At 39.7% G+C, this 14,544-nt stretch overlaps 1 protein-coding gene across 2 annotated transcripts in view; it reads right to left on the reverse strand.

Moving 5' to 3' along the window:
- LOC139635853 (protein kinase C beta type-like) overlaps positions 1 to 14,544 on the reverse strand; it is a 35,901-nt gene that overhangs the window by 4,816 nt on the left and 16,541 nt on the right. Inside the window, exons 5-17 of one of the 2 annotated variants that reach the window (XM_071503370.1) lie at positions 9,463 to 9,591; positions 8,916 to 9,072; positions 8,394 to 8,528; positions 8,118 to 8,214; positions 7,409 to 7,552; positions 7,115 to 7,288; positions 6,920 to 7,011; positions 6,429 to 6,491; positions 6,180 to 6,318; positions 5,987 to 6,067; positions 5,793 to 5,900; positions 4,254 to 4,394; positions 827 to 3,749 (exon numbers count right to left, since the gene is read on the reverse strand). In XM_071503370.1, coding sequence (XP_071359471.1) covers positions 3,597 to 3,749; positions 4,254 to 4,394; positions 5,793 to 5,900; positions 5,987 to 6,067; positions 6,180 to 6,318; positions 6,429 to 6,491; positions 6,920 to 7,011; positions 7,115 to 7,288; positions 7,409 to 7,552; positions 8,118 to 8,214; positions 8,394 to 8,528; positions 8,916 to 9,072; positions 9,463 to 9,591 — 1,613 coding nt within the window. In that variant the 3' untranslated portion in view covers positions 827 to 3,596. Of the gene's footprint in view, positions 1 to 826; positions 3,750 to 4,253; positions 4,395 to 5,792; positions 5,901 to 5,986; positions 6,068 to 6,179; positions 6,319 to 6,428; positions 6,492 to 6,919; positions 7,012 to 7,114; positions 7,289 to 7,408; positions 7,553 to 8,117; positions 8,215 to 8,393; positions 8,529 to 8,915; positions 9,073 to 9,462; positions 9,592 to 14,544 lie in introns of those variants that run through there. The other variant, XM_071503371.1, reaches the window with a different exon arrangement.

The raw sequence follows: 14,544 nt of genomic DNA on the forward strand, positions 1-14,544 counted from the left end.
GTTAAAGGAAGTACTTCATTAAGGTCAGTGGACCTTCATCGTCATGGTTTTTAGTAATAAACATGAGGTTAAGGTTGTTGATAAGGAACAATGACAACTGGGTTCAAACAGGAAACGAACAGCAGTCTCCTGATGATCTGTTCATCCACCCCGACCACCACCTAACTTTGTTGCTCTTTATACTGCGTCATCCTACTTTGCTCCAATCAAAACTATGGGTCTAATAAGCTGCTGACAGACAGTGTATGGGCTTTTTTTTTTTTTTACAGTCTCGTTCAGGATGCTTCATTGGAGAATTTATAACTTAGCAAATGCTTTAAACACTTAAAAAAAATAGCCTAATATCTGCTTACAACTACATTGTAGTGTGTTACAAACTACTTATCAAGTGTTTATATACTGCTTATACATTTTTGAAAATACACTTATTTGCTTTCTTGCCAAGAGTTAGATGAGAAGATTGATACCACTCATGTTAGTGCATTAAACGAAGCTACAGCCAGGAGATTATTAGCTTAGCTTAGTTTAGCTAAAACTGAAAGCAGAGAGACACATGCTAGACAGGCAAAGAACTAGTCCAGCACATATAATTTACAGGTGTTGGTAGGTGCCAGGCTAGCAATTTCCTCCTGTTTCTAATTTTTATGCTCAGCTAGTTGTCTCTAAGCTTCAGCTTAGCTACAAGATATAAGTGTGGAATTAATTTTCACACCAAACTCTTAGCAAGAAACCAAATTAAATGTATTTCCCAGAATGTTGAAGTGTTTCTTTTAGGTGTTACTTTATTTTGGGTGTAGCAGCAGTAACAAGGCAGACACAGCAGAAGTAGTCTGGTAGGCACCAGTGAGTATATTATCAGTTTCCAGTCATACAGGACAATTACACAATCCACAGAAGCATTTCTCTCATTCAGAACAATTTATCCAAGTAGCTCTCTGATATAGAACTCAATATATATATTTTTTTCTCGATATTTTTCCTATGTCTCTCATTATGCCATTGTTGATTCATCATTGTTACCATCACCACAATAAGCACTCACTTTTTTCACCTGGCAGAGTCATCGTCTTTTTATCAGCGAGCATCTTTGTATAACAGAACAACTCTTTGATGTCGCCCTGTTGCCGCCTACATTTTTGATACAAGCTCAAAGAACAAGATTTGACACATTGTTACTACCCTGCATCGTTACACAGTTACAAAAGGAAAACAACCTGCCGCACAATGAAACACACGTCTTCTCAGACAATTCATTTCATATAAGAAAATGACTTTCAAAGTGTATTGTATTGTTGGAGAACAGATAAGCTAAAATGCATATTCTAATAATTATACATATACTGCAAAATGGCACAAGATGGCTGCCCTTCATCACAGTTGTTGAGGACAATATTTTTCCACACCCTCATGATGCTGAACTCTATTTTGGCACTTTTGGACATCCTGTTTCTGTAAGCTAACAAACTACCAACTTCACAAGACTCTACAGTGCTTCGTCATATGTGAAATTCTCCAAAAATGGTTGTTTACGAGCTAAGAGATATGTCCTCTGTCGTTAAAAACAGTGTAATGTGGTGAATGTTTTCAGGAGAAAAGTATTGAATGAGCGTTCAGTCAGAATTCTCTAAATGTGACACAGACTTACACTCTTGCATGTGTAAAGACTTCTATCTTCCAACTGGTTAAAAATGAAATCAGCATGAAATCAGATAAGCTCACCACAACACTGACTGAACAAAAAGTGAAGAAGTATTTGGTCATATAGACAAAAGTAAAGTCAACATTAGGAAACTGATTAGTATTCAAAACAATCAAAGCAAAGCAACTGGTCAGTTTTCACTTACAGCGTATGAATATTACCAATATGTGATCATAGTACACTCATCAATATTACTGATAGGTCGTCATAGTCAATATGCAATTACAGGGAGGGTGACACACGGACAGGGCAGGTTCAGGTCGGTTCTGATGTCGGACACCGACGTGAACCTGCTGGTGTGAGCAGCCGGGCAGCATTCAGGGATAAAGATAGAGATATAGCCAGTAAAGCTGATATGAGAGCAGCAGTGTAACATGACATGTTAATCCACAGTAAAATGAAAACGGTGTCACCACTGGAAACAAGACTAGTCTCCTACTGGCAAATTGTCACATGAATATCTGGTTATTTCTCCTGACTGTTAGCATTTGAGCACCTGTCTGCATTTCCATCTGGTCATTATTGAAAGGAATAGTTTGGCATGTTGGTGAAATACGCTTATATGATTTCTTTCCGAGGGTTAGATGAGAGTATTGATACCAGTCTTAGATAGAGAGCTGGAGTCAGGAGGCAATTAGCCTAGCTTTGCATAAAGACCGCTAGCCTGGGGCAAACAGCTAGTTTGGCTCTCCTCAAAAATATGGATACCAGAAGTAAAGCTCACTAATGAAGACATCTTATCTTATTTGTTTAATTCATGCAGAAGGAGAAATGTAAAAACAACAGGTGCAGGTTTCCATCCAAATCAGGCGCAAATTTTAATCAAATTTCAAGAAAAACAGCGATTGAAAATGCAAACCAATGTGTATTTTCATCCTCTCGCGAATACTGTGAGCTCGTTTATCAAGATGAACAGCCGGTCGTGCTAACTTTCAGTCGGGTGCCATTAAACCATCACAGAGGAAGAGGGCACAACAAGCCGATGTAATCAAAAGAGAAATCTGAAATGGTGAAGAACAATGTAGAAAACATGATGAAAATACGGCATTTTTGTTTGTCTATATTAAGTCTCCTCATCGCTTTACATAGATCTGATGTATTTACTGCCGCTACTTTTCATCTTAGTCAGTCATGTAAGTTATGCTTTATTCAAAAGTTTCTCCACAAGACTTAAAATCTAAATCTGTGCTAGTGAGGCTGGGCTTGGTCCAAAGGATGCTCTGAGTGAAATGCTAAAGTCAGCATGCTAAAATCTTCAAAATGACAACGTTACTATAATAGTGCTTAGCAGGTATAATGTTTACCATGGTCACCATCTTAGATTAGCATCTTTTCTAACTATAACATGAGGACATGAGGCACAGCTGAGGTTGGTAGAAACATTTTTTTTTGTTTATAATCAAATCACAGTGATAACATATGCTATGCCTTTGTAAAATCTCAACAGGAAAAAGAAAAAAAAAAAAAAAAAAAAAAAAAAAAAGGGTTTTCTTTGCTGTGGAGATTTAGTGAGCTCTGGCGATGCTACTAAACATTACAGAAAACATTCAAGTTTGTGTCCAGAACAAACAAATGAGAAATATATTAATTAGTGAGCTTTACTTCTGGTAGGTATATCCTGCTGGCAAGCTTTGTGCTAAACTAGGCTAATCTCTCGTGCGCTCTACCGTCATAGTTATCGCTCCAAAGTCAGACTGACTTCAACCTACTATTCTCAATTTGGCAAAGAAAATTAATAACTGTATTTCCCAAAATGGCCGACTATTTCTTTAATGCTCCACCCTGCCGGATGCAGCCTGGATACGACATCATGGTGATTTTTTTTTACATTTTTTTTGTCCTGTATGTGTATGAGGTGTAGGGGATTTCTAGTGCAGCCCAGTGATATGTGGCATGGTCAGTGGGTTGAGTGAGGGTACTCAGGGTTAACAAATGAGAAGCCTTGGAATTCTTCCTGGTCCAGGTTGGCTATAAGCTCCTGATCTGGGGGGGTCAGCTCTGGGGGGTGGCGTGTGAAAAAGCGATCAAAGTTCTCCGCATCACGCCCACACTGCCGTGGAGAGGAGAGAAGAGAGAGACAGAGGTGGAGAGAGAGAGATGGGGGGGGGGGGTGGAGTGAGTTTGATGAGGATGTGAAGAAAAAAAGGACAACAACAAACGACAAAGAGAAAAAAGAGAAATACAACTAAAACATGGCATCAACCAATCAAATCACTCACAGCCGAAACTGTGGATTTCCATTGGTCCATATGTGAGCCAGTGACATTTCAGCTTCACCATTGGTGACTACACTGACAAGTCTCAGCTCTGCATTTGTCAGAGAAGTGACCAATGGCAGGTGATGGTTGGGTTCGGGGGGATGAGCGAGCTAATCATTTCTAAAACTTACCTTGAAAGTTTGAGTAAGGATGTTATCAACTTCCTTACGGAGACAAATTTCTAAGGTAGTCAGTGAAGTTCTGGTAATTTTTAACAGCTCAAGAATGCGTGTGTGTGTGTGTTTGTGTGTGTGTATGTGTGTGTGTGTGTGTGTGTGTGTGTATAATATACTCACAGCTTTAGGTTTGAAAGGTGGCTGCACCTCTTTGTTCTCCAGTTTTTCCCAGTCTATATAGCGGAAGAAGGCGTGCTCCTTGATGTCTCTCTCCCCCTCTGGACCACAGCCCAGACGCTTACCTGGGTGTTTGGTCATCAGCTAAAATCACACACAGACTCAGTATGAGAGTTTGGACATATGTGTGTGTGTTTGTGTGTGTGCGCATACTGTGGCCCCTGCACCCTACCCCCTCACTTTGACTGTGTGCTGTGAGCCTCTGCTTTTCAATTAGTGGCTAATAATGCAGCTTTATGTCTCACACAGTGCATGTTTCTACTAATATTTTCCATTTTGTTGTTTTCCATGTTATGTATTTTGTGCTTCTGTCTTACATCTTTAAATTAGCACCAAACAATGTAGTTTAACTATGTTCTGTGTGAAGATTTTTTAAACTAAATATTATTTTAATCTTCTTAAATTTGTATGTTCTTTAATCTTATATTGTTTTTTTAGGCTAACTCACTGTAACAACTATCCACAGATGAAGAGTATCCTCGTGGCTAGCTGACACCTGACACCTTTTAAGATTATATCAGTGGACAGTTGCTTATTTACACATCCAGCAGTTCTGAGCAACTTTATCATTCTTTTGGAGTCATGTTTCCGGCCATTTGATGAATGTAATTCAAGTATTCACTCTCTTTTAGTTCTGTTTTTGATCTCTACCAACTCCTGAGGTAAATATCTGGCTCTTTAGCTGCTGAACGCTCCACTGTGTTCACCAGCTGGTTTCTAACTGTTTCTATCTGTTGTATGGTGCTGAGCAGGCGGTGTGCAGTGTAATGAGAGTGAACCAAAACAGTAAAGTTGTGGGCTGGACATCTGAAACTCAAAAATCAATAAAGCTGAGGGGAGCTGCAGATTGAAGTGATGTTCATCAGTATGATTGAACCATTTCACACTGTCACATTGTCATTTCGTACTAAGGCATTTAACAGGTAACAAAACAAAACAAGCAGACCAGCAGACGAGAGAAGAAACACATGCACTGACGGATAAAAACATAATTTGTCACATAATTCTAAGCACAAACATTGGGAGGCACCTTACCTGTTCAGCTGTTGAGTTACTGTATATTAGGTACTATTCAACTGTAAATGTGTAACATCCCCGAAACAATCAGCATTTTCTCACTGTTCAAAGAAAACCACGTATCTCCAGATTTAATGATTATGAATTTTTCAGATCATTTAAAGGTCTAAGTGTTTCTTTAAGGTTTGAAAAAAAAAAAACAAAACAAAAAAAAACTAAAAACCACTAAAACACCCAGATATATGGCTTTAATACCTATTGTTTTATGTGCTTTACGTAGGTAGGAAGTACCAAATGAGGAAGTAGCAAATTCACTTTCCATGATGTTTCCTTCTTATGTCCTTTCACTTTAAACTATGAGCCCTTAATGTGGTGTATCCTTCAGTGATCAGACAGGGAGTGGGTTAAAGGGCCAGATTTGGACTTATTATCGACGTGTGTGCGTCTTCGAGTGTGTATCCTCACCCCCTTGCAGATAGCAACAGCTTCTTTGGACATGGATTTAGGGTAAGAGACGTGATGCTCCATGATCGACTGGAACAGCTCATCTTCATCCTCCCCGTCAAAAGGCGGCTGGAGAGGCACAAGGACACTTTAGTGTTTTCAGTTCTTGTTACTGGTGTTTCCTTAATAAGAGTGGACAGTTTGTGCATACGAACCTGCCCAGCAAGCATTTCATACAGCAGTACTCCGAAGGCCCACCAGTCCACAGACTTTCCATACGGCTGATAGGCTATGATCTACAAGACACAATGGTTAAGAAGTGAATAGATGGATGGAAATAAAATTAAATTAAATAAAATTAAATAAAATAAGACCATCAGTCAGCTACCAAACAATATCTAAACATACCTCTGGGGCAATGTAGTCTGGTGTTCCACAAAAAGTCTTTGTGGTGACTCCGTCGAGCATGTTCTCTTTGCACATTCCAAAGTCGGCAATCTTTATATGGCCTTCAGAGTCCAGCATCACATTGTCCAGCTTCAGATCCCTGGAAGCAAACACATACAAATTCACCCTCCGAGGTACTTACCACACTTGTTTTCTGAAATGATTGTTAGTTGCTACTGCAGTCTCGAGGTTATTCACAAATGGACTCACCGATACACGATGCCTTTGGAGTGAAGGAAGAAGAGTCCAATGGCAATCTCTGCAGCATAAAACCTAAAATACAGACAAACACCACTTTCTTAACATATATAGATACACAGTATGGTGTGAGGGATACAGATAAAAGATTGCATTTATGATGCCAAAATTGCACAGTATTTTTGTGTTTTCACAAATTTTGTGTGTTCACACAACTGTGTCATTGCCAGGAGAGCTGTAGGGTTTGTACAAAAAAGCTGCTGCAAGCATTTGACAAAAACATGAGATCATCAAAACATATTGCAAGAGAACAGACATCACCACAGCTGAAGGAGCACAGAGGAGCAGACTAGATCAGTAAATTATGTTAAATTACCAGTAAGAAGAAATAGAGAAGGAGCACAACAAAGTGTGAGCAACAGCAGTCGACATCGTGTACAACATCGTGTTTCGCAGTTAATAAACTGTCCTATTACTCAGCTGTTCTCTGTGCGTGTACTCACACAGCATGAGGCTCCTTGAACTTGCCGACCTGTTGGATCTGGTACATGAGGTCTCCTCCGTTTATATACTCCATCACAAAATACAGTCGGTCCTAGAATACCAAGATGAAGAGGTCAGAAGAAAAGAGAACAAGGTGTTTGTTGCCATGTTTCTGCATGAGCTCGTCTTTGTTAATGCAAGACGTTGTGTTCTACCATTGTTTGGAAACAGGAGTGCAGCTGAGTGAGGAAAGGTGGTTTCCCAGACAGAGCCAGGACTCTCTTCTCCACCATGGTGCACTCCACATCATCGTCCTGGATCACCACGTCCTTCTTCAGGATCTTGATGGCGTACAACTCATCTGTACCCTTCCTCTCAGCCAACATCACCTGAGGGAGTGAATGAAAAGTATAGAAACGAACTTCAGGTGAATTTCATTTTCTACCAGGCACCTGTACCAGGTTCATGTTTTCCATCATGGAGCACAAGCGTCGGTGCATGTGCATCACCTTGCCGAAGCTGCCTTTGCCCAGGACCATGATGAAGTTGAAGTCTGAGAGCTTGACACGGTCCTGATTGCCATTGCTGTCGTATTTGCACACCGAAGAGGAGGAAGAAGAGTCTGTGGGCTTCCCTGGACCAACCCTTGCCCTCTAAAGTGAGAAGGAATTAAAGGAAAAGACCAAGATTATTAGGGAATTATGTTAAAATACCTCCACCACTCAGGCTAGTTTCAGATAGCATCCGTTTATCCAGAGTCATATTAAACTATAACTATTTATGTGAGATTTTGTCATAGTTGCTGTGTGAAGTCTTGAGTAATGGCTAAAAAGTGTTTTGTCAAGTCACACTGACCTTGACCTTTGACCACCAAAATCTAATCAGTTTGACCTTGAGTCCAGGTAAATGTTTGTACCAAATTCGAAGAAATTCCATCAAGGTGTTACAGAGATAATGTGTTCACAAGGACAAAACCGCATTTTGTGACCTTTGACCTTTGTCCACCAAAATCTAATCAGTTCATGTGCCAAATTTGAAGAAGCTCCATCAAGGTTTTAATGAGTTATCGCATTCACAAGAATGGGACGGACAACCTGAAAACCTAATGCCCTGGCTTTGGTTCAGGCTCCGTCGCCACCACGGATAAAACACATAAAAACTAAAACAGTGCAAATTAAACCTGTTGTCAGTTATTGTCTCTGTTTCTGTGTGTCTCACCTCAAACTTTTGTCGTAGCTCCTCGTTACCATCCTCTCCATCTGGCTGGACGGGAACATTAAAGTATTCTCCTTCCTCCTGAGAAAGCAGCTTAAACCTAAACCACAAAATGAAAAGAGAACAATGTCAGATAAATCCAGGATTATCAACAGACTATGACAATAAAGCTCTTAAATATTCACGCCCCTCTTCCTTCTGCCTTTGTTATTTCTATCTACACTTGTGTAATTTTCCCAATTTTCCTCCATCTCCCATTTCCTCATCCTGACATCTTACCATCCATCTATCCCTAGTTTCTGTAGCTCTGAGATCCCAAAGGACAGGGATCCCATGAAGTCGTTCCTGCTGGTCAAATCCCAGTCCCAGACCTCCACCGAGAGACGGCGGTCCTTGTCACTTTCTTTTAGGCGGCTGAGAAATTAGAGAAAATGTGGAGGGACAGTCAGATGAAAGAACAGATAAAGGGTGTTCTTAAAATAGGTAAAAAATGAAAACCAAGAACATAATTTGATTTCAATGCCACATCCCTCTCATCTCTCTATATGCAAACTGGCAGACACCTCAGCATGTGACATTTTTTCATGCCTGTGCCTTTTTCTAGCAGTCACAGTAACCCAGAATAGCTTGAACAACAACGAGCAAAAACAGGGAGAAGAATGAGGACAGGGTCACTTGCATGAGCCCCAGTTTGCTTTGTGCCTGCGTGACTGAAAATGAGGCCGAGAGAGTGGCTTTAAACCAGGTGTGCAAAGCCTCAAAACTCATCCAAGATTTGGTACAGAAGGAGAGATGTCTTACAAAGTGAAGGTCTCATTCCAGGTGGGGTTGAGGCAACATTTCATAGTCTTGGTTTTCTGTTTGCTCTCACTCTTGGGATCTGGGACCAGTTTGAGCTTGACGTAGGGGTCTGACAGGCCGTTGGGGTCCATGGGCACCAGGTTCCTAGCCTCTTTGACTGTGAGGGGTTGAGGACATGGGTAAAAATGAGTGGCAGTAGAAGAAGAAGAAGAAGAAGAACACCTGAAGATAAAACACAGTGGAGTTTGTCCTTTCCAGAGGACAGCAGGAGGTGAAGTCTCGCTCTGGCCTGCCCTAAATAACTCTGGCTACATTTGACAACACTTAACAACAGTTTAGTTTCTGTTCTATAATCAATCCACAGCTGTCTGAGAGAGACAGAGCTGGCACGTGGATGTACATCCCAGTGGTGATGTGGGTCAATCGTTGGATCATCGATCCATTAATGGACTTTCCAGTTTTAGTCTTAGGCTGAGAGAGAGCTTTGAGAGATGCTGTATGTGTGTGTTTGTGTTTGTGTGTGTCAGAGAGAAAGACAGACACTCACTGATGACGGTGAGAATGTCCTCAGTGATCTTGGCAGAGATGCTGATGCGTCCTCTCCTCTCGGTGTGATCTGTCCCACACAAGCTCGGGACGTTGGCCACACACCGCTTGTGGATGTTCATCATACAGTCTAAACACAGACACACATAAAATGCACAAGTCGTGTCAATAAACACAAGTTTGCCATAAATAGACTCACAATCTGTACAACATATGACATCCTCTATCCTTAAACCCTCAAGTCATGATCACGGTGCCTTCAGTTGTGTATTACCACATTAAAGGGACTCTTAGTGTTGCACTTTCAGAAAACTGGGGGACTCGTTTTAAAAAAAGATTTAGTCAAAAATGAGGCAGGAGCTGAGATATCTGGACTTTATGTCTCAAAAATACTGGATGCTACACTTCCCACAATGCATCTCAGTACTGAGGCATCTTTTCATTAAACCCTCTCTCCCTGATAAACACCCACATCTTTCAAACCGCAATTTGTAACACAAGCTTTCCTTAAGCCGACAGTAACTCCTGATGATATGACTCGGGTAATTTCTTTTTCAGACTTTAAGTCCCTCTGGAGCCACAGAAGACTATTTTCAAAGGCTGGCTGGTCCTTCCCAAGATGACAATATAGATCTTTATGTGTATGATACTTTTTGTCCCAGATTGTTGTCACGCAGAAGTAAAATGGATCTCAGAGGGAGAACAGTGACTGCAGGATTACTCTCCAGGAGATATACGCAAAAGGAGTGAATGATTGCGATAGTCAATGGAAAACATGAGAAGTCGCTCGCCAGAGATAACGTCTGGTTTGTTTACAACTCCAGCTAATGATGGAGCCACCCCTGCATCTCTTGAGTCTCTTGTGTCCACACAAGCTGCAGAGCACTTTTCAGAGTGTCCTCACGCGCTCTCATTGGATACTAGTCTCGCTCTCCCGTTTCAGACAACTCTCCAGGGTGCACCAACTACAAGAGGATCTTGTTTTTGGCTACGATAAAATGGACCATGTTTGAAAACCAACATAGTGCCTGATACAATTTACAACGTGGTCAGGACTCGTCTCTGAAGCACTCAAACCAGAGGACTCATTATGACAGGCACAAGTGCAGATTTCGTGCCACCTCTAGGGCTTTTGTCTCTGATCTAAGAAATATAGCACCGTGCAGAAAAAAACCTAAATCAAATCAATATTTGGTTTGACCTCCCCTTGTATTTAAAACAGCACCAGTTCTGCTCAGTACACCTGCACTTAGCGGTTCAAGGTGAATGGCAGGTAGATTATTATTTATTTATTTATAGGCATCTTGGAGAAGTTGGCACAGTTCTTCTGTGGATTCAGGCTGTCTCAGTCTTTAGACTTCTTAGAGTCTGGCTGTACGTTTGGGGACATTGTCAAGCTGCAGAGTAAATCTGGGAGTGATCAGACACCTCCCTGATGGCACTGTGTGGTGGATAAGAATCTAAACAGCTTAAGTGTCTAAAACATTGCAGTGTTGTATAACTGGGACAGGGAATGTGTGGCAAAAATCTTGTGGTCTGCACAGGTCCTCACTGGGACGTGGTCCATGTATTTGTTCATAAAGAACATGCCATGTACATTTTAAAAAAATAAATACATTTAATTTTAGATTAATTTGCACTGAGTGCAGCCACACAGGCAAACAGGGAAACAGGGTATTTCTGAAGGGTAAATGTAATTGCTCAGCCTGTCCACTAGATGTCAGAGTGCTCTGGTGTACAAATCACCCCTTTTATTCCCTTCTCTCAAATCATTGGGTGGTGGATCAATTTCATTTTATATTTCCACCAGGGAGTGCACTAAATGCATCATTCATTCATATAACTTCACATTGCTATCACCTGCTCTTTCTATTAAAATCTCAGGGAGTAAGAAGCAGGATGACCCAGAAGAAAACAACTGTTCGATGCGTCAGACCAACATCTCATATTGGTAGCAAATCTATATCTAAATCCTGCGCTTGTGTATTAAGAGCCTTGTAACCAAGTTTCTTCAGTACCAAGCCGGCAGACAGAAAGTCACGAGGGACTGGATCTTCAGTTCTGAAGAACAGGTGAGAAGACCACTGTAGTCTTACGTCTAACAAGTGAGAAATTTCAAAAACTAAATATCAGGAGAAGGTTATTATTATTCTGCAACCAAACATTGAAAGTAGAAATCTAACTGGCACCAAAACAAATCAAAATCCTTCTCTCTAATCAGTGATCTATACATGAAAATGTCTTACAGTGAACCTTAAGAATATGGAGATACTAAAAAAATTTTAAAATCCTCATATATTGTATAATAATAACAATAAGTTGATTTCAGGAGCACATGTAAAGTGTGCATCTACACTATCTACTATTTATGTCATCTGAAATGAAAATCTAATTTGGTAATACAAATAAAATTTGCAAGAAGCACAGCTCTTCTAGTCATATGTTGTTTGTTCACATGGATTAATATATAACCTAACAGCACCTCTGTGACAACACAATTTTCTTTTCCTTTCCTTTCCTTTTTTTTTTTTTTTTTTTTGTGTTTACCCCAGGGGCCATATTCAGAAAGGATCTTATCATACCACTAGGAGTGCTCATAAATGGCACTAAAAGTGTACAACAACTGAATTGAACTGAATAAATAAAGCTGGCTTCATGGCCATCGCTGAATTTCCAGGTAAAATTGGTGCCATATAACTCACTGATACAGACTGGTCATCTGTCAACCAATCACTGAGGACATGGTGATTAAGACATTCATGAAAGATGATACCGTCCGATGAAATGTGGTCAGCCTCTTCTCTTAGCTCAGGACTCTCAACCTTTAACAACATTTAAGAGGAACCCCTAATCTGACAGAACTTAATCACTACGTCCACAGTGATTAGTGTTTTACTGTCGAGCAGTCTGTGTCAATGAATGTGAAATTTAATATTCATCAATACACAGGAGCATGAGGAACTAGATAGGTAGATAGATGGGTGGGTAGGTGGGTGGGCGGGAAGGCAGACAGGTAGGGACTCAGCAACCTGGTTGCATTTGGCAGAAAGGACTCGCTCTATTCATAGATAGATCAATTCAATAAATTATGTGTCATATTTTCTTAACGGTGTCATAGATTCATAAATGAAAAAAGTAAAAAATTGATTTGTTAAATCTTTTTTAACTGGCATCAAATACCATCAGCATGAGATTTTTTTTTTTTTTTTTTACAGCTGACAAATCATCAAACTTCAATTTGGTAATTCCGCATATAGCAACGCTTTCACTGGATAATCCAGTGATAGTCATGAATATATCTTTATTTGTGTATTGATTGTAGTTTGTGATGATTGAATGAAATGTGAAACAAACTGGGGTTTGAAGAGCATTTGTGATTGGAGGAATAATTCGGTCAGATGCTACAAACTGTATTTTATAGGCATCTGTGGATCAGTGTTACTGAATCCTTGGCCGCCTTCAACATATGGATTAAAAGTTTATTATATTCTATTTTTATAAAACACTGATACTTATAGCACTAAAATGTTTCTCCAGACTCTTGTCTTTTATGAGCTATTTTTAGGCTTAAGATGTTTCGTTGACATGAATAGTGGCGAATAAATATGAAAGCAACAAACTGCTGCGGCAGCTTTTCAAAAGGCCGAGTCAAAGTCCATCAAACACTTATAATTGCACACAAATACAATGAGGAACTGTGTACCTACTAAATAATATTGGTCAGAGACAGTGTTGCAAAAGTGTAACCCACTTCCTGTCAGTGTCTTTGTTGCCAACATCAGGCAATAGGTCAACAAAAGACATGAGGACTGCAGAAATGTAGAAACTCTTCAGTTTTTGCTATGAGAAGCTGATAATAAATCCAGCTCTCTGTCATTATGCTGATAATATCCTGGCACCATGAATCAAGAGCTGGTCAATTACTGTAAACTCAGAGAGCGGGTTTTTCACTGACAGGTTTACTACAGTCCATAACCCACATAACACATTATGTGCAGTATTAATGCTGCCATGGAAAATACTACCAATGGGACTGAAAGAAAATTAATGTTCAGCAAATATTTCTCTGTTTTTGCGACCACTGGCCTTGACATTTGGTCAGGTGACATGCTGCAAAAAGTGAAAGTTGGACACCATCAAGTCAGTGCTTCTAAAACAGTATGAAAGTTCTCATACATAAAAGGCGTGACTCACATAAGGTGTAGAGATGTTTGTTTGGATCAACTGTTGAAAATGTGCTGACAAAACTAATTTGTCTTTTTACATGATTAACTTCACGTTATTCAGTATTAAAGAGTATATAAAAGTTATACATCTATAAATATGTGAAAGAGTTCAGTGTAAAGGTCTAAAAAATGAACAGATTGAATTTTCCACAGGTAAAGTGAGGACTCTTGTGTGCTGAGGAATTTGATCACTACTTGTTTTTGCATTTTCATTAACTAATTAATTTGCATGTCAGACCCAAATGTTATGGAATATGTCAACTTTGAGGGGTATAACACTTTAATTTTGTCTTGACCAATGGAAAAATAAAAGAGACATTTCTGCATTTTAGTTCATTACAGAATAAATTAGCATTTTTGGCTGGATTGCAACAGCAGTTCACATTCATATTCACATTTCTCAATTTTGCACACTGATCATACACAGTCCAGCCTTATATGAGGATTTGACTTAGTCTTGTTAGACTGTATGTTATCATTCTGTATCTTCTATTCCCCTGTGTTTATCAAGTCAAATAACACTTTAACACCTTTAAAACATAAAATGCAAGTTAATACCTGTTTTATGATCATTGTGGTAAAACTATGATAGAAAATTAGGAGGAACAATCTGGCCTAGAATTATTGATTTTCATATCCCATTGTTCAACTACCTGCAGGCAGTATATAAAAGAATAATTCCTAATGATATACATTATTAAATTGCCTTGATGTAGATCCAGATAAGCAGCATAAAATGGATGAATAGATTAACCATTTAAGTTTTTAATTTACGTTTTTTTCTAAAACTGACAATTCCCCCTTAAGAGGTGTTCAGCTTTCTAGCTCCTGTAGCGAGTAGCAGTGTTAGCTACGGG

Source organism: Trachinotus anak, unplaced genomic scaffold (assembly GCF_046630095.1).
Source record: "Trachinotus anak isolate AG129_WGS33_773 ecotype Australia unplaced genomic scaffold, CSIRO_AGI_Tana_v1 ptg000019l, whole genome shotgun sequence".
NCBI classification, from domain to species: Eukaryota; Metazoa; Chordata; class Actinopteri; order Carangiformes; family Carangidae; genus Trachinotus; species Trachinotus anak.